The sequence below is a fragment of the Corapipo altera genome, unplaced genomic scaffold (assembly GCF_003945725.1).
Source record: "Corapipo altera isolate COAL_440 unplaced genomic scaffold, ASM394572v1 255, whole genome shotgun sequence".
NCBI lineage: Eukaryota > Metazoa > Chordata > Aves > Passeriformes > Pipridae > Corapipo > Corapipo altera.
The window spans coordinates 1,635,500-1,654,721 of record NW_020884929.1 but is presented as its reverse complement, the minus strand read 5'-3'; the positions used below and the strand labels follow the sequence as shown (position 1 = coordinate 1,654,721).

The window sequence follows — 19,222 nt, the reverse complement described above, 5'->3', positions numbered from 1 at the left end:
GTGTGTTAGCTAAGACTCTAAGTAAAATGTTCTGATTTTGCAGTGATTCACCATCTACTGGAGTTCCATCTGTTTTTGTGAATATGGAGCCCGCAGGAACCGCAGCTGAAAGAGCAGCTATATTCAAAGTCGCTGTTTCTGCCCTGAAGCAGCAACCTCTGATCAGAGTCATACGCCTCCTGGAATGGTTCCCAGACAATGCATCCGCCACCTGAAACCAGGGATTCTGGTTTCAGAAACTGCCAAAGGGTGTATCCCCAGAACAGGCAGATTTGGCACGTGTAAGTCATTCCAATGAACGTGCACAGGTCTAATCTTGGTTACCAGCAGAAAGAAAGAAACCACACCTGCAGCCAAAGTCTCTTTATTGATTTATTCGTACATCTGAACGCTTTATATTGGCATAGGTACCAAAATCACAAGTTTCCACATTCATTTTCTAGACTTCAAAAACTTACCTTCAGCTTCTGCAGAACACGGACACTCTTTGCAACCACCTTTCTAACACACTTCAGCAGCAGAGGAGCCACCACTGAGGGTGCACGTGTCACTGGATTTAATACTACTGCAGTGTGGTTGGCCACAGGACCGTGCAGCACGGCCACTGAACTACCAAAACCATTATTGTAATTGCTCAACACTTTGTGACAGCCCAAAGAGAAGCAGCACATCCCTGAAAGCTGCACAGAATGGGCTACTCGTTCTAACTGTACTTGTACAGAAGCAGCCAAGGCTAATTTTAGGCACAGTAAGCTGTGTTCCAGCCCCTCTTTGCCAGGATGAGGAGGACTGCAAAATCTCTCATTAAAGCTCCAAATCTGAACTTTATTTAAAAATCCAGGTTAAGATCTAGCCTAAAATTAGCTTTTTCTAGCTCTGCTTGATAACCAGAAATATTACTGCTCACAACAGGGATCAATTCCAGAAAATTAAAAAGATCCATCAACCCCCCAAGTAAAAATTAAAATTTTAGTCACAGTTACTCCTAGAATTCACATGTGGAATTTAGCCCCATCTTCTTCTGTCATCACAACTCAAGAGGGTTTTTCCCCTGTAAAAACAAGTTTGAGGCAGTTTAATATTGCTACTGGGAAAATATACAAGACAGGAAACAGACATCACCGAACAGCAGGACGCGCTGAAACAATGCTTTTAGTGTCGACCTCGTGTCTCCCTCTGCTCCTGTAACTGCAGATTCTGCTTGGTACTCACGTGCTTATTGAAAAAGACATTGCCCTTGCACAGAATATCCCCGAGAATTCGGATGCCTCTAGTTTGGCAAACGAGACTACTGCCAGCGTGACTTTTATGCTAGGAATAGTGGATTTTTTCTGATGCATCTACACCCAAACCCAGTTTCTCCCATCCCTCACAGTAATGCACTCGGGTTTTATTTTTCTGACAATAAAAAAATGAAGCAGGACTTAAAATAAAACACCAAACCTATACCTATTTCAGAGAACAAGTCGTAGCAGATTAATCGCTAAACATAAATTATAAAATCGTTACTTTTCCCGATCAAAATCTCACTCCTGAAGAGCTTATTACGTACTGTACATCCAGTCACATACTTTTTGGGGGAGGGTCTTCAGGAACAGATACGTCTCGATATTTTCAGCTTCTGAGTTCCTGTAAAATAATAAAAAAAAAACACTTTAAAAAACTGGGCTGTAATCGCTTATTGGGGGCAAAAAAAAAGTGAAAACTGAAAACCAAACAACCAAAAAACACAATAGGGGGAGACGGCCAGCCCCACGGCAGACTCGGTTTGTTACTTGCTACAGTCAACGACTCATACCCACGAGAAGGTACAAGTTGTGCCAATCCGCAAGGCTCTGCTCTTCCATGCCTAGGAAGGGAGTCAGCCACAGGCGGCAGCCCCCATGGAGTCATGGATCACCGCCCCCCACCCCGCCACGTGGCAGCCGCCATTTTCCCTCCCTTCCTCCCTCCCTCCCTCATGCGGGCCCCGGCCCCGCGCCGCCTCACGGCTTCCACCCGGCCGCCCTTCCCGTCACGGAGCCCACCTGCTGCTCGCCCCGCATCTCTCCGCTCCTCTGCCGCAGCGGCTCCGCTGTGGATAAGAGCGGGTCCGGTCCGCGAGCACCACCAGCACCGCCGGCTTCAGCTTCACCCTCAGCCTCTCCCTCAGAGCCTCGGCCTCTCTTTCGCTTCCCGCGCCCGCCGCGCGCCCCCTCACCGCCAACGGCCGGCCCGCGCGCCCGCCCGCGCGGACACCCCCTCGCCGCGCGACCGACCACTCGCGCGCCGGCGGCGCGAACTGGGCAGGGGCGGAGCTTCGGGGCGGAGACGTGGGCGGGGCCTCGGTCGGTGGGCGGGGCCTCGGGGCGCGCTGGGCCGCAACCCAGGGGCGGGGGCAACGCGCGAAATGTAAATGGCACCAACCCCTTCCTGGTGCTTTCTGAACATACCGAGTGGCACCCTCGGGGGCAAACGGATTAAGGGATCCATGGAAAAAAAGGCCGCAGGTACTCTCCAAAGCAAAGCAGAGCCCTTCAGCTAGCCGAGACATCGGTGCTGCTTTACCCATGTGGATATATGGGTGTGTCTATGTGTATTTGTGCTCGGTCCGGCCATAAACGCTAAAACGATTCTGCTTGCTATTTGACAGCCATGGACTAAGAAGAAAGGTTGTGAAAGGTGTGCTAGAAAAATGAAGCCATCCCTTTAGGTGAACACCTTTTCCAGTCCCTATAAGCAAATGCTTAATTTGCAGGTTAATGCTGGCCAAATTCCCACACCCTCAATTTTAATCAGTACAGGGTGGAATACAACAGAATAGAAGTGACCAGATCATTTCAGTTGGCAGGGACAAACTGCCCAACCACCTCAGGGCTGACCGAAAATTAAAGCCTGTTGTGGGGCATTTTCCAAATGCCTCTTAAACACTGACAGGCCTGGGGCATAAACCACCTGTCCAGGGAGCCTGTTTAGAGTCTGGTCACCTTCTATAAAGAAATGCTTCCTAATGAGAAGTCTAAATATACCTAATAAACTGTACCCTTCAGAGCACAGCATCTTATTTAACTATTATTCATCATCCTCAGCCTGGTGAAGACACAAGCTCAATATATGTTTTTGAAATTATCACTCTTACTTTGTCTTAAACTCCTCCTCCATTCAGGTTTCCCTAGTCCTTGGTTTCAGCTGTTGACTGGCCTCCTGTTCCTGGGATTTATCCTTTCATGCTGACTTGTGCTGTCTTCATCCATGTGGCGCACAGAGACAAAAAAAAAATAGTGTCTTTTGCCTTTGAGCTCTAAGAATTTGGAGACTTGAAGAACTAAAAAGAAATATTAAATGAAAGCAGATAAATTGGAGAGAGAGGCCAAGCAGGTATTATTTGCAGCAAGGATCTCTTCCCTTTGCTTACTACCTATTACTTTATCACTTCACTTCTGTTATTCTTAATAGATTATGGAGATGGGTATTATACAAAAAGCTTAGACTACTTAATTATAGGTTGCATCTTATCTCTGTAGTGAATGGAGTATTTTGTTAACGTAGGTTTCCTATTTTCCACACTCCTATGAAGATATTAAGCAGCTTTTGCCCAGCTAGATAAGTACATTTTTCTATTCTGAATGTATTGATAACATACTGAATTTTCCTTTAGACATTCATACCATATTTTAGAGGTTTCTCCTAAGAAGGGTTTTCTCATGTCTGTGTAGGCTGATGCATTGGCACAACCACTGAATCCCCAAGGCAAGTAATTTGAATAAATTCTGGTTGTTATCTTACAAACAGCAAACTCTGGAGACGTTTCTCCAGCACATTAGCAATTTCGGGCGCAAGAAATAAAAAGTAAGCAGGAAGCAAAAGCAGTAAAACGAGCAGCTGCATAAAGCAGCAATATTCACTCACAGCAAGAGTAAGCAACATTTTTCATTTCTGAAAACATTTCATGCTGCTCCTGTGCTGCTGGATTGTGTTGTAGCTCAGTGTCAAGCTGCAATAGCTGATAACCGACCTGGAAAAGGACAACTTCTGTGAACATGAAAGGCACTTCCACGCAGCACTACATTTTCTTATCAGAGTTTATTGTTGCACTTCAAATACCATGCCACTATCAGAATAATATCTATTTTTTTTATTTAAAAAAACTCTGAGAAAAATGTTTCCAGCAATATTCATTCAATGTGAATGACAAGAGTATTACATCTATAAACATTGAAATAGCTATTTAATTTCTTCCTGAGGAAGTTTCACATTTTTAAGCAATGAAAAAGGATATTCTGTACAAGATAGTCTGCAAATCATTCAAACTAATTCTTTCTGCACAAGTAGAACTGGGAAAATATCACAGTATTTTCAGGAATGTTTGCTCAAATAATTAGGTAATTGAGTATCAGGCTCTATGTTTACACCCCCCCCAAGTGGTCACTTTCTGCTCATAACCACACACTGGTTTTTAATGGCACAGAGGTCTGCAGAAAGCAAATTTCAGAATCTGATTTCAGAAAACAAAGGCGAAGCTCAAATAATCACGCAGTTGTCAAAGAAATTGCTTGTGCAGTTACCTACCAGGGGAACAGAAACCATGGCTGTGTTACCAGCCACAATCAAACATCTGACTTTGACTCGCAAACAGAAAGTCATTGTAAGAAATCAGTAATTTTTTTAAGAGTATTAATACTGATATTCTGTTTCTGGAAACCAAATACTGGTTGTAGGTAAGCTGTGAAGAGAGAGGTTAAACTCTGCCAGATAACTCATGTGGGTATGACTTGCTTACTCTGCTGTACTCATGTCCAGCCTATGACACAGGGAATAACTCATCTAGCTGCTGCCTGCCTGCTGTGCTCAGCCTCCTCATCCTTCACCAAGCTGACTGCATGCTAAAAGTCACTCTGTTTTTTAAAGGCTCCTGTTAAATGTAAGAACATATTTAAGTAGAATAGCTCTGGAGAAAACAGATGTGGCTTCGTATCTTTTACAAAAAAGTGATAATCCATCCAAGGCCAAGGTCGTGCATGTGGAGGACTTATTATGCCAGTGCCTCATGGTGCCCACAGTAGGGCTGTACAATTTCCCAGGGGACAATGTAACCAATGTGCATGTCCCCACCCCTGCTCTGGCCTTGGCTGCCCACTCATTCCCATTCTTCTCCCAGGGAAGGAAGACAGAGAGGGAATTCTTTAAAACAAAGAATGTGGCTGAAGGCCATTCCTCCTGCATGTAGGAGGCACTCAAATCTCCGTGCAGACGGTTCTCTCACCATGAAAAATATCAGGTACTTGATAGGTGCCCAAGGTTTTTCCCATTTTCTTCTATTTTCTAATTGTTCCACCGAAGAACGTGGAGTAACTGAGGCAGCAGTGAACAACAGGAGCTTTGTGCAATCCCTGTGGATTTTTAAAAAATGTTTGAGTGATGTTCCATCAGGTTACATCAAGGGTAAAATCAATCATGCCGGGATGAAAACCCCAGGTATTTTCTCCAGTTATTCAATTTAGTTGTAACAAATCTATATGGATGCTTGCAGGAAGCATGAGCTGTCCATAGCAGGCAGAGTACTTGCTTTTACAGATGTTCAAAATCCAGAGTATTTCTTTTATCAAATAAGAAGTATTTTAAGACAAGTCAGCTTTTGAGACAAATCCACACAACAGTGAATATTTAAAATGAAATGAAAATTCTCATTCTGTCTAATAAATAATAAAGATGTTCATCTTAAAAAATGTCTACTCTAGCAGGTCCTCATCATTAATCATGCATATTCCCTTAGCAAAAATGTGCTGTGTAAAGAATACTGGTATATACAGCAAATTTGTCTAGATTTTTTTCTTTACAGGCTTATCAAAACCACGTATTACATAGACAAAATCAATAAATAAAGATTACCAGTTAGAGGTACAGTAAGGATCTCAACATCTGTTTTCTATTGAGGGAATAACAGACTGGTTTCCATTCCATTACCTTGAAAGTTAAATCATATGATTACAGGAATGTCGTAAAACAGCACTGAGACACAGAAAGTTTTCCCACCATTTGATGCATGTTTTTAAGTATTCGCCCTAAAACAAAGTATGAAAACATTATAAGAGCTACTGTATAAAACACTGCATTTAGTACTGTAGTTCTCTTTTGTTTTCACTACCCCTTCATGCCTTTAGAAACACTTGGAGCCAAAGTTCAGTGCAGAAGCATTAAGGTCACACTCAGCTGAAACTGCCACTGATCTTCTTCCTCAACTTTTAATATCAAATATGTTTAAGATGTTTGGAACCAGGACTCGTATTTTCTTCTCGAAATCTGATAGAATTTTGCAGCTGATATAAACTGAAGGTTACTGAAATGTGCTACAATTTTGATAAGGTTGAAGGATCTTGGAAAGCAAAAAGGCAAATAAAAGAAAAAATAGTAGTGCAACTTAAGGCAATAAAAGTATGGATCTGTTTCTGCTCTTTTTGAGGTTTTCATCCGTTTCAGTGCAGATACTCCTGATTCACAGCAAGCCTGTGAGTGCAGTGCCCGGATCTGGCTGCTCACAGAACCAGGAGTTTCTTCCACTGCTCCAGTTTGGGTCACAATTGTTTAAGTCTAATACTGCTCATGAGGACTACACTGCAATTTTTGTGCTTCACATGTCCCAATAAATTTCTGTTCAGATAATGGCTATATTCTAACATTTCGGTCAGTACAAGATCAGACATAATTATGGACAAAGGTCTTTACCACACTGTAAGGGTTTGCTGTTACAGGATATAATCACAGGTTCCTATGATAGTTTTGTTTGTCTGAGTTTGGTTTTCTCTACACTGCTTTTGACCGTGGCTTCCAGGTTTTGCTCTGTGTATTTAGTTGCTGTGCACACCTAAATCATATATATCATATAAACTGTACTTCTCACCTGTGTTTGTACACACTTTGGGTATTACCAAGCTGATTCCAAAGGCAGAAGTACACTTGGCATTTTGTGCTACATTAACTTTTCTTACCTTATGCAACACAATAATCAAATAGTAAGAAAAACTGTCAGCGGCCTAACAATGGGCTACAAAACCTACATGAGACACAATACTTTTAAACTGATATATAAAAATGTAAATATTTACCATGAAATTGGACAGGTCATGTATTTCTGACGCTTTTACCAGCTGTAAATAACTTCCACATTTGTGCACAGTAGTCCACAAGTCCACAGGCCCAGAAATGTTTGTAAGAAAGATCGGGCCCATCAGAGCTCTAAGAAATGCATGTATTTTTTACAATCCACATGCCAGCATATGGAAATAATTTCTATCTTTTACACTTTTTTGAAGAGGTATATCTTACAAGACCTTCTGGTAGCTGCTGGAGAGTTTAGGTATGATGACTGAAGTGTGGAAGAGAGATTTCAAACAGCTGTTTTCCAATGCTATCTCACTTTCTGCAGCTCCTGTCTCAGCCACGATGGCAGGGGTTGTCCCAATTTGTGAAGAAGTTTTGACAGTTCCACATTGTGATCTCTGTAGTAGCTTGACAGAAAGGCCCTGCACTGATGGATACAAAAGGAGGCATTTTTATTTAATAAAAGGCTGTACTGCAGTTGCTGTGAATTTGATGTTTCAAAGTTTGTTTGACATGTGTCAAAACTTTACTTTCTCTTATACAATTTATATGGTTTTATGCTACTGCATGCAAGTTTAAGCTCTTCAGTTAGGAACAGTTCATTTCCTAAAAGGTAATTTCAAAAGAAATAGAGGTCCAAATGAACACTCAAGTCAAGGATTTGATTCTACTCTCAGATAGTCATGTAAATATAGAATCACACTGAGGTTGATGCAGTTACTTTGAATTTACTGCACTATGGCTGAAATGAAAGCTCTAAATTATCTTTGTATGTAGACATGTATCAGTTAGTAACTTCATTTTGAGAAGTATTGAGAGTTGAAAAAGACAACAGTAAACAAATACAGTCTTGTCTTATCTCTGACCAAAATCCTTCTCACTCAATGATTTTGTGTCAGTATGACTCTACTGATGTGAAGTCACTTACAATTTAAGTAACAGGAGAAAAAAAAATCCTGGCTTACTTGGTACATTAATTCTTACTGCTGTTCAAACTGTAAGTTTTTATTTGCATTTTAGTCAGGCTAAATGAAATGGGAATGCAGGACAGAATCAACATAAAACTTACTGGACACTAAACTGCTGCAGCATTTGATCTGACACAGATTTCCTCATTTGAGCATTTGTCTGGGGAAGGTACTTAGAAAATTCATGGAAACAGAACTTGCCCTCTCTTAAAACTGGGTAAGAGTCTGCATTACTTGTCAGGGTCTAACTACTCTCAGAGACAAGGGACCAGACAGAAATACAAATATCTGACCATGACTGAGGAAACATATGCACTCTCACACATGTGGAGCCCCTGCTGCTTAAGCCCAGAAGGTAAAGGGGACAGGGTTTCAGAAGCACTTCATTTGGTCTTCTCTCCTTTCTTATGGTTTTGCCTGCATTATGTCCCAAATGTGGCAGCTGAATCCCTGCACAATGCCAATGAGCATTACAGTTTACCTCAGAATCCATAGGAGGGTATTTTCTGCCTTTGCTCTTTCCAAGACACTTTGTTTTTCCTTCTTCCAGGAGCTGACACCAGAATCCCTTATGTGAGTCGAACCTGAAACAAATACCTTGTGGTGTAAAAGCTGTAAAATACTTCAAGGAGGGTAAATCTCCAAAGTTTAGACTGAAGACTTAAAAGGGTAAACCTAAAGTTATCAGCCTTATTTTAAAGGCAACCAAATCTAAGTGTCAGAATCCAAAAGGTCTGTGTGCACGTGTATTTATGAGGTACAGAGTGGATGTTACATGGCTGACTGATACCACTGACTCTGTTTTTCAGCTAAAGTCAAAAATAAAGAGAAACTAATTCTACTTCCTTCCTGTTCATGCATGTCAGCATTCCGTGTTCCACTTATGGAAGTAAAATTTCTTTTGACTGATCCAAAATTCCTACGCAATCGCCACAAAGCTTTGTCTGATTGTCAGCATTGAGTGGCTCAGTGAATGACTTGTGGAAAATTTAACCCTGAATTGTGTTCTGAGGAATACATCCTGCTGACAGCTCAAACAAGTATGAGAGGCTTTATTTTGCAGTGACCTTACTTACACACTAACTGGTATTTTAGTAATGTAGGAATATGTGAAAATGATGAATTAATTAACTCACGTTAGGGCTTCAGAGTAATTATAGTGAGGAGAGACTCCCAGGAATTTCTGTACTTCATCCATTACGGTAGATGGGTCAGTTCTCAGCTGCTGTCCATCAATAATGAGCAACTGTAACAGATAAAATTAAGTGGAACTTTAATTTAAAATTCATTATTTCGAGCTTCAAACTGAAACTTCCACCTCTGTCAAACTCCTTCATTACATGGAGAGTACTGCACCAGGAAACAATAATTGGTCCAGTTTTAATTATCATCATCATTAATGACCTGGGTAAATGGCATGTTAATTAACTCTGAAATGATATTAAATTGGAAGGTGTTGTGACAACAAAGAAATAATAATGAAGGACCTAGAAAGATAAGAAATATTGGCAGGAAATTAAGAGAGATTGGTCCAGCCAAGAAAAAATTATACTAATGGCTAGTACTTTTACAGAGAAAACATAAGGCTACCAGTTCTTCACTATCACTGTGGGATGTAAAATCTGGTAAAAATCTGCATGACAATGCTTATTGTTCAATATTCATGGATTGATTTTGGAGAAAAGCTAATGAAAACATAATGTAGAGAATTTCATAAGAGTACCATCATATTACAGTATTGTGTATCTCACTAAGAGAGATGCAAGGCTGGCTGAAAAGAGAGTATGTGGAGAATAACAGCAACTAGATGCATCAGAGCTTCCCTGGCACACTCTGGGAAAACAGAAGGTGCAGACTCCAGCCAACTTGTCTCAGTCAGAAGAGTCCTGGATAAACAGAAGGTATGGACTGCAGCCAGCCTCCCTCAAGTGAAGTAACTTTAACTGTTGGGTGGGGAGCAGTGCCAGACACACTGCTAATGTCATGAAAATCCATTCCAGAAATAAATCTGCCAAGGAGATGCTGATCATGTGATACTGTCTGCCTGGCCTTGTGTTACTGTCTGCCTTAACATGATGTTCAGGGCTTAGGATGTGCATCTATTGAGGCCTGATCCTACACAGGGCCAGAAGGAGGGTAATGATTTGCAGAATATCCCCGAGGATCAGCATTCAGTAGGCAAGGCTTTTACAAAGGCAAACTTTAAGACAGTATATATATATCTTTAAGGTTAGGATGTCAAGTTACAGTCTTATTCACCTGATAAGGTGGGAAGTAAGTTAGCCATCTTTCAATATGGATAGCGTACCATCCAGGTGCCAGGCATCTCTTCTGGAGAGCTCTGAGCTCAGAGGGGGCTCGAGGACCAGCTGTGATCACCTGATAGAAGCTGAATTTCAGAGCTGCAGGATCTTCGTGTGATCGCTGATGCTGTAAAAGAAGTTACATTGCTGGAACGTTACAGATCACAAAAGCTGGGAAAACCAGACAAAACTGGTTGGTCTTACTGACAAAAATTTCTTAATCTATCCTGTATTTTGAGCATGAACTAGATAACTGTGTCTATAAACTAATTTCTAGATGTGCTATTTACATAAATTAATCAAATAAGCACTTTTACATGTTTATATTATAGGCAGACCTTTGAAAAGGTGGTTTCTGGTATTTCAACCCTTAAATACTTCCAGGATTAGGAGACATACCTCAGCCCATGTGTGAGCACATATGGTCACTGACTGATGAATAAAACCTTGCACTATTCAAACCCTTTATATCCATATATACTGAGAGCATACACAGAGAGGACTCAAGGTGGAAACCCTGAATTGTGCCTGCCTGTGTTCTTCCAGGTCCGTACCTGGTACCAGGAATACGCCCGGTCCGACGGGTCGATGAGGATGGTGATGATCTTGGCCTTGGGGATGAGGGAAGCAGCTCTCTTGGGAGCTTCCTCAGAGTGGAAATAGTTGGCACTTTTCTCAAAGAGGAAGTCAGTGGTGACATTAGAAGGAGTGGGGAAGAAATCCATGTACCTAGGGAAGCAACATCATCCTCAGATTTACTTAAAAATCACATAAAGGTTGATAAATCTGTTAAGCATATTTTACTCTGGAATACCAACATAAAATAAAAGCTAACTGTTAAACAGAAGCAAACAGAAGTTTACATTATATTTTTGATGATATTTTACTTGGTACTAGCTTTCTTCTCACTACATATAACTAGACATTGCAGCTATCTTTTTGTAACTAGATGAAAATGTTACAATATTCATGTATCTTCTTAAAATTAGCAAATTCTCACTTTTCAGTCAGAACAAACTGCGGAAGTCAAAAGCAGAAACTGAGTTTTCCAAATTTGCCCTTTTGCTGCCATCAATTACAGTGCAAAACTGTAATAAAAAGATACTCAGTATCAGAATTGCTTTTACTCAAAAGAGTCTGTTTATGTGGGGAAGATGCACTGACACAGTTTCATTAGGTAAAATGGTTTCTAAGGTAAAAGGTTTCTAAGCAGTGACAGAATATTTCACTTATTGTTCTGAGACCCAGTTTTGGGGAAACATGGGTTGTATTCCTTTTAGTTTTGTGAGCTTTCCTCATCCATTATGAAGTTGAATTCAATATTCTTCTTTATCCATGGCCCTCAGACAACCTCTCATTATTGTTGGGGAAAAGAATAAATGGAAAATGTTTGTCTTCTTGATTCTTCAGTTAAACTCTACTGATAAAATAAATAAATGCCATTTAAAACAATCTCTCCTGAAGACCACTGATGACAACTTACACCTATACTGCTTTCAAAATGGTAATACTGAGGTCATGAGGGCTGAGAGAACCTCTTCTGCTTCTGTAGCTAGCCCAGCCAAAGCCTCAGTTAGGGTCAGGGATAAAGCTGTATCCACACAACCCCAAAAGAAATTGAACTGATTGTTATTCGTGATTTTTACAAGAATCCTAGCCAATTAATGGACTAATGAGGAGAGAGTTTTTATCTAATTACCACTCAGTAAGCTCATTACGAGCCAGCATTAAAATACACTATCAGACTAGAAAGTCTGAGAGATTTGTCTGGCAGACAGAACACAAATCTAAAATTAAGCAGCTACACCAGTGGGCAGTTGTGAGGATCCAAGACTCAAGTGTGAGAGCCTGGCAGTGGTGAGAGGGGCACCCAGTGCACAGGTGGGAGCTGTGGGGAGAACCTGTCAAGAGGACATGCCTGGTCTAGACAGGCTGACCACCAGGAGCTTTATGCACCAGTGCCGTGTTAAGATGAAGGTGATCTGGCACAGGCCTGGCAGCCAAATTGCATCTGCACGTTAGGGAAGTGGATACGGCAGGAGGATCGAGAGAAGCAGCAAGGTGGTCTTCCAGCAACATGAAAATCTTGATTGTGTGGAAGAACTGGCTCACTGCACTTAGGCTGTCTCCATCAGTGTGGAGCTGCTATGCCTGGCTTGCCTGTCATCTTCACTGACTCCAAAAGCCTCAGCAGCAAGAAGGCAGCCTTCCCACTCCCAGTCATTCATCCAGCACCTCTCAGCTGGCTGTAACTGGCTGACTCGCCACACTTTCCAGTAGGAATCTGCTGCAACAATTACAACTCGGAAAACCGAGTGACTGGCAAACAAATTGGATCTGACGTGTCTGCACCGAGACCACAGAACTGTTAATTTTATGGATGAATACCAAGTCAAAGGCAATAAACCTACTTTCCCTTAAACTGGGGGTAAAATAAAGAAACAAGACAAAAAAATCAATAATCCTTCAGTGGTGCTCCCCAGCCACTACGACACGTTACCGCTTCTCATTGTGCAGTGCTTTACAGTGCAGCCCTTTCTGAAAGAGGAGAAATCAGGAGTGACTCTGGTGGAGCTGTGCCTGTGACTCCCTGGTATCCACAGAGAACATGGCAGCAGGGACACATGCTTTGTTTTACCATCACTTACTAACCTACAGAGACACATCCTCTCAATTGCTTGAATTTTAAAGAATGTTTTAAGAAGCTTTCCCTGCCCCCCCTTTTACATGATTACTATTTCTAAATCCTATTTCAAGGAAAAAAATGCCTCTTCCTGATTTTTTTTTTCTTGTAAGAAATAAGACTTACAACAGGAACATAATTTTTGTGTCCATATAATCCAACTGACAACCATTATTGTCCCAAATTCAAAAGCATGTGAGAATGAGAAAAACATACTTTGTTACTGCTTTGTATATATTAAGATATGGATTTATACAAGAAAGCCTCATAAAAGTTAATGCATTTATGATATTCTGTAGTAAGATTATTCTTCACTTGCATTTCTTTCTCATTTCACTGAAGGTTATTTCTTATCTCACTCTATATATGCACAGTTACCATTACCAACAGCAATGTCATTTTTGTATTGTTCACAATATATAAACTTGTATATTTATACTAATAACCCATCTTACCAATCAATCCCCCTGTGGTAGTTATTTCTATTAAAGAACTGTACCTCCTCAAAGGTTTTTGGGCTGGGGGAGTTACTAATGATGGAAGGATGCATGATCAGGAACAAATACAAGGCTGTGGTACCTGCAAATAGGATAAAAGTCCAAGATTTAAAAAAAAAAAATACACACACACACATTTTTTGGGGGGATCATACTCACAGATGGACTAAACCAGCTTTATTCCATTTCATTTCAGTGAGAGGATACTGGTTTATGTCACCTAAGATTCTGTGCTTTCTGAGCTTTCAGAAGGAAGACATTTAAAGAACTGTAAATAGTTAACAAAAGAATTGGAATGCCAATGCCTGAAATCTGGTTTTCACACTTATAATAACTGTGTTTTAAAAATAATTATTGGTTTAAGTGAGACTGTCACAAAAAATAATTTAGAACTCTTGCACTCAAGGAGCTATTAGGGACTGGTGAAGATGAAAGGAAGCACATATGCAATTTTCTGATTACAGAGAAGAAAATTAACCATTAAGTTAATTTATAAGCTACTGCAATCTTGCAATTCAGACTGTCCATTAGCAACTTCCTGACTTGAAATAAATGCCAAGAAATAACAGGTTTCTATAAACAAGACACTTGCAGGACAGATAAGTACTTGCAATTCAGAATCCAACCCTTCGAAAAATGTCTGTCCTGTCATCTCCTCTTTCCACTTTGACAAGAGTTTGTCTGTCTTACTGATCATTTATCAAAGTGTTACTCATTTTGACAGAAAGCCCCAAAAATCTGACACACACCTGAACCCTGCCTTTCATTTATGTTTACTGTCTGTTGTTGTAACTCACATTATTGAAGTACCCTTGGATGATATCTGAAAATTAAAAAATGCTGTTAGATGATCAAGATCTCTACACAGCAGGCTGAGTAAAATTGTTTCAACTGACACACAGCCTATGTTGCTGAAATGCAATAAAATCTCACCAGTTTTCTGGGGTCCTACAACCAAGAATTTTGGCAACCGATCACAGGTTTTTTCCTTAGACCAGATATCTCTGTGCCGTTTGTCATCACAGGGATTCTGAAACAGAGAAGAAAACTCAGAATTTCCCTGGTCATCACACCTGACAAGGTTCTTAAATTATCTTTATGTGTAAACTACCAATTTTTCACCCATGTACAAATGTATCAATGATATACAAGTTAGAAAGACTTTAAATCGTTGATGAGTTATCTAATCACTGATTTTTAATTCTACATTACTAGAACAGCTACCACACTACACATGCTGCAGTTTTTAAACTAAAAGGGTAAATTAATTATGATTTAAGGCTTTCCATACACATACATATTCTGATCTTCCAGTTCAAATCAGTATGTAAAAATTAGTCTTGTTTTTCTCATTTGCTGCTTTACAACTGAATCAGTTTAAGTTTGTTTTGGAAATCCTACTTGCACACAGTTTTTGACACTGCTGTTTGGCAGTACTGCCCTGAGGTGAAGGGAGTTATCTTCATGTACCCTTTCCAGGCTTAAAAATATGTAACTGTACTCAGATTAATGTGCATTATAGACCAAATACACCATATTCAGTATGCCTTAGTCACTGTTACTTACAAATGTCTTTTCTAAGTAATTATAATTTTTCAAGTAATTTGGCTACAGGCTAATTTCCATTTTTAAATTCATTTTATCTTAGTATAATGCAAAATTCCCGACATTCCCCCCCCCCCCCAGTTCAATGTTTTATTCAATAACAGCATGAATTTCAAGATGCATATTTAGGTACAAATTTGCAATCTCAGATCCTAAGTCGGCAATTTAATATCCAAGGCTGGAAAACATTTGAGTAAGCAAGCTGAAATACATTTTAATGTTTGATTTAATAACGTTTGCTCCTCAGAGTATTTCTATCAAGTCACCTCAAGAAGATGATATCTGGGTTACATATTATCACTGCAAGGACCTGGGTACCAACAGCTTCTTGGTAAACTTCTTTCTGGGGCAGTTCTCAGCCTTTTCTATAACTTTCTAATCTATCTAAATCTATTTCTACTCGGTTAATCAGTTTAGCATTAGGGTATCCATGGTCTTAATGCTCTTTTCTCTTTATACACTTGAAGAAAAGTTCATTTCTTTAACTGCTAGAATATGCATATACACCTCTCTGTCAAATGCTTTACTGCTGTTAGTCCCGAAAGGAGAAGAGAAAGAAATAACACAACATGCACTTTCCTGCCTTTTCCCACGATTTAAAAGTACAGTCACAAATGAAATGAATTAAAGATAATTTTAATTATACATCTTAATACATATCCATTTCACACCCTTTTACAAGGGGCAGGTAACACAATCACACACTGAAGCTTCAATAAGCTGTTTTAAGGAACCAACTGGTAAATCTAAATAATATGGATGTTTTTCTCTACGAGAAACCGAAACGAAGAATTTCACAAGAAACACCATCGAGACAATTTTTTTCTGATCTCTGAATCAGCAAACCTGCCCACCTGCCAGAGAGGGTCTTTTTGCTCAGGGAATAGTTCAAAGTACTTGTGAGCCAGCTGAACTGGAGGAAGGGTTTGCAGTTTGAGGTTTGTCCAGGTATGAACAAAGTTGGCCAGATTGACAAAGGTGTACAAGCCCAGGCGGTCGTTTCCGTAGTTAGACAAGTGTGTCATGAAGATGCTGATCTGCAGGAGACAAAATAAAGACAGCACACCTTGAGTCTCTGCATCACTAGATGGCAGTGCAACCCCAGATAATATAAATCTCATTTGCCTTTAGCTCTTATTTATTGCTGCAGGACTTGGATCACATTCACACAGACCTCACTCCCCTTGCTCTTCCTTGAATTCCATCCTCCTTCTCAAGTCAACTCCATGCAATCACTGAGGAAATCGCTGGAACAGGTCCCATGAGCTCTGTGAGCACCAGGGTGTGCAATCCTACCCTGGGGCTGGGCAATACTGACATAATCTTTATGTAAATTTACTTAATGGAGGATAGAGCAAAACCAATGCTTGCAAGTTTAACTAAAGTGAAATACATATGCAAGGTTAAAAATGTGATTTCTGTTTCCATGGAAGAGTAAAGAAGGCAGAGACCAAGAGGTAGCTGACCTCTATTGCTGTGATTTAAATCTCTTTGCTCCAGCTGTAAATTCTACAGGATAAATAACTCATCTCTTCTACAAAGTCACTCTGCAAGCACTGGGCTGACAGATAAATCATAGAGAGAAAAGGCAAAAAAACCCTCTGAAACCCGATTGAGTACATCCAAATAATCGTGCATAAAACACTCTCAAATAAAAAAAAAATCCTCAAGTTTTAAGCCTGCTGGTATTTTACTTTTACTCTCCCAGCACTGAAAGTGATGCTCAGAGACACCCTCCTCCCTCCATCCCGGGATCCAACTGCACTTCCACACTCCCAATGGAAGCAATGCTTCCATGGAGGTTTCTCATAGCAAGGGGGTGTTTGGGTGCACCTAAAACCTGTGCTGATGAGCAGAGCAGGAACACAGGGACTGCAAGGATGGTCTCACATGGGCTCAAGACTGAAACCTCTGTTTTGTACAACGATCCATTTTCCAAGGTAATTTTTCACTGATGAAACAGTCTGTTCTTACACTGAAATCTGCAACCCTCACCTCTCCGAGTTCTTTTTTGAAGTTCTTTTTAAAATAGAACTCTCCCAAGATAAACTACACTCTTCAGACTGATTTCCACTAAAAAAATTAGAAACATGACTCGTTTCATAAATAAATCTGCTAATGCCATGAATGAGCAATTTCTATTTAAAGTAAGACCTGATGTAAGCCACTTTAAAAAAAGAAAGGCTTATCATGGTCATAATTCTGAAATTAGTTCAGGAACTGAAGTTAATCTTTTGTAAAGGACTTCCAGCCTTCAATTCGAAAAAAAAAAAGAAGAAAAGAATGAAAAACTGGAATCTACTGCAGACAGGACAGAGATTGAAAACCCCTCCCCTTTAGGTAACCAAATGTATAACCTTTTCAAGTTGTTTTTTTTTTATTTCAGTTCTCAAAGCAGGAACAGACCAGCCACAGGACAACGTTGTTCTCAACAAAGGTGCGATCAGCAGGTTTCCATAAGAAAGGTTAACTTGTTTTCTTGACAGCCTCTTTCTTTTCCTACACCTGGCCTGACCTCTGACATTTTTAATGTCAATTCACCTCCTGGCAACTCCTCACCTGCCAGCAGCTACAGCACTGCCATGAAAGAAAAAGCAAGAGCAGTTCAAAAGATTGCTAGTTTGGGGAAAATATGTATTATTTTTTTCCCCTGAAGAGAATATCACTGTAATTTTAAGAATGTCAGAGTGCAGGCTGAAAAACTGATTGGACATATCATCATAAATAATTTCTAGCTTATAAAACTGTGCCAGTGAAGGGGAAAAATACATCAGAGACCTTAGCTCCCATTTTACAGGGGGGTTTTTGTATGTCAAAAACTTTATGGTAAATTATTCATCACAAAGACGATCAAATGCTGGTTTGAAACTTGAATGACTGACTCTTGTAAAAAAGTCCACACTTAATGTAACCAAATACACGATCTAATACGTGACTTTACACTGAAGAAAAGGTCTCCTTTACTTCTATATGGCATCAAAAATACAACAGATGAAGCTGAGAGGGACGGTGTGTCACCACCCACCTCCCTGTGCAGGTGGTGCTGTTTCACACCAAGACAACGCATAATGAATATTTTTTTGCCTTCCACATTGAGTTATGACGCTTTGTTTTGCTCTACCATACCACACCCTGATTCATTCAAACAAGCTCTAACTAGGGACAGTGATTACTCTTTGTCTGCAACTAACAGCACACTATACTACTGAAGATTTATTCTCTTAGAACCAGTGATCAGGAGATTTAAAAGGAATCCTTTGTGGGCATCTCACAAGGCCAGACCTAGTAAATAACACTATTTGTTCAATATTGTTGCACCTCTGGGAAATGCTGTAAAATACAAGCAGAGCTTCATATATTTCTTTATTCCTTCTTCAAAAGGGAAGCAGCTGTGAATGGATTTATATTTACTCTAACAAGCATTTTAACCTCCCTTTCAGATAAAAAGAGCTCATTTGATTTTATTATTTCCAGCACTCTTCTCAAATAATTTCTTTCAGGGCATCTCAGCATTTTCTTTCTCTCAGTGCAGGAGGATCACCCTTTTTTGCTGTTCCTCATACACAAACTATCATCTTGGCTGCACTTCAATGCACAGTCTCCACAGGATTTAATATCTTTCATGAGGGAACTGAAATGGAATGCAGACAACTTTTAAGGTGATGGCTTGGGACTAAATCTGGCTCTAGGCAGCAGCTCCTTTCCTGCTTTTGCACATTTCAAATCAGAGCAGTCAAGGTGCCTCCCTATACTCTGCCTTCCCCTTCCAGCTTCTCCCCAGAATTTCTGCACTCCTTCCCCATCAGGGAAATGGAGGGAGGTCTGAGACCTTCAGGATACTGATGATGTTAAACAGATCAATTATTCTGGCATTTTAAATCTGTACTAGAAGAGTTTGCATAAGAAAAAACTGGAAATAAGCATTTATTACATATTGGGTGTATACTTCATATTTTTTACCATATATAAATTTACTGCAGGCAATTCCAACTTGAATAAATTCATATTATTAAACCAGACATCAAGGTACTTTAATCACAGGCACTGTGTCACCCTCCAACCTGTGCAACAACATGGGAAGGCAGCACT

At 40.2% G+C, this 19,222-nt stretch overlaps 1 protein-coding gene and 1 non-coding gene across 15 annotated transcripts in view; both read right to left on the bottom strand.

Moving 5' to 3' along the window:
* Positions 1 to 348: 348 nt before the first annotated feature.
* LOC113954467 (bifunctional heparan sulfate N-deacetylase/N-sulfotransferase 3-like) overlaps positions 349 to 19,222 on the bottom strand; it is a 213,435-nt gene continuing 194,561 nt past the window's right edge. For 8 of the 14 annotated variants that reach the window (XR_003530205.1, XR_003530208.1, XR_003530207.1 and 5 more), the window contains 11 exons: positions 15,988 to 16,170; positions 14,462 to 14,558; positions 13,487 to 13,610; positions 10,903 to 11,077; positions 10,305 to 10,475; positions 9,182 to 9,291; positions 8,527 to 8,629; positions 4,760 to 7,504; positions 3,889 to 3,994; positions 3,119 to 3,304; positions 349 to 1,629 (listed from right to left, as the gene is read on the bottom strand). Coding sequence is in view for 1 of the 14 variants with exons in the window: in XM_027658847.1 (XP_027514648.1) it covers positions 7,385 to 7,504; positions 8,527 to 8,629; positions 9,182 to 9,291; positions 10,305 to 10,475; positions 10,903 to 11,077; positions 13,487 to 13,610; positions 14,462 to 14,558; positions 15,988 to 16,170 (1,083 nt within the window). In the remaining 13 variants the exon portion in view is untranslated. Of the gene's footprint in view, positions 1,630 to 3,118; positions 3,305 to 3,888; positions 3,995 to 4,047; positions 7,505 to 8,526; positions 8,630 to 9,181; positions 9,292 to 10,304; positions 10,476 to 10,902; positions 11,078 to 13,486; positions 13,611 to 14,461; positions 14,559 to 15,987; positions 16,171 to 19,222 lie in introns of those variants that run through there. The other 6 variants (XR_003530216.1, XR_003530213.1, XR_003530214.1 and 3 more) reach the window with 6 other exon arrangements.
* Positions 1,767 to 1,897, bottom strand: LOC113954561. Its single transcript, XR_003530271.1, has one exon. It is a non-coding gene; the product is annotated as a small nucleolar RNA SNORA24 (small nucleolar RNA).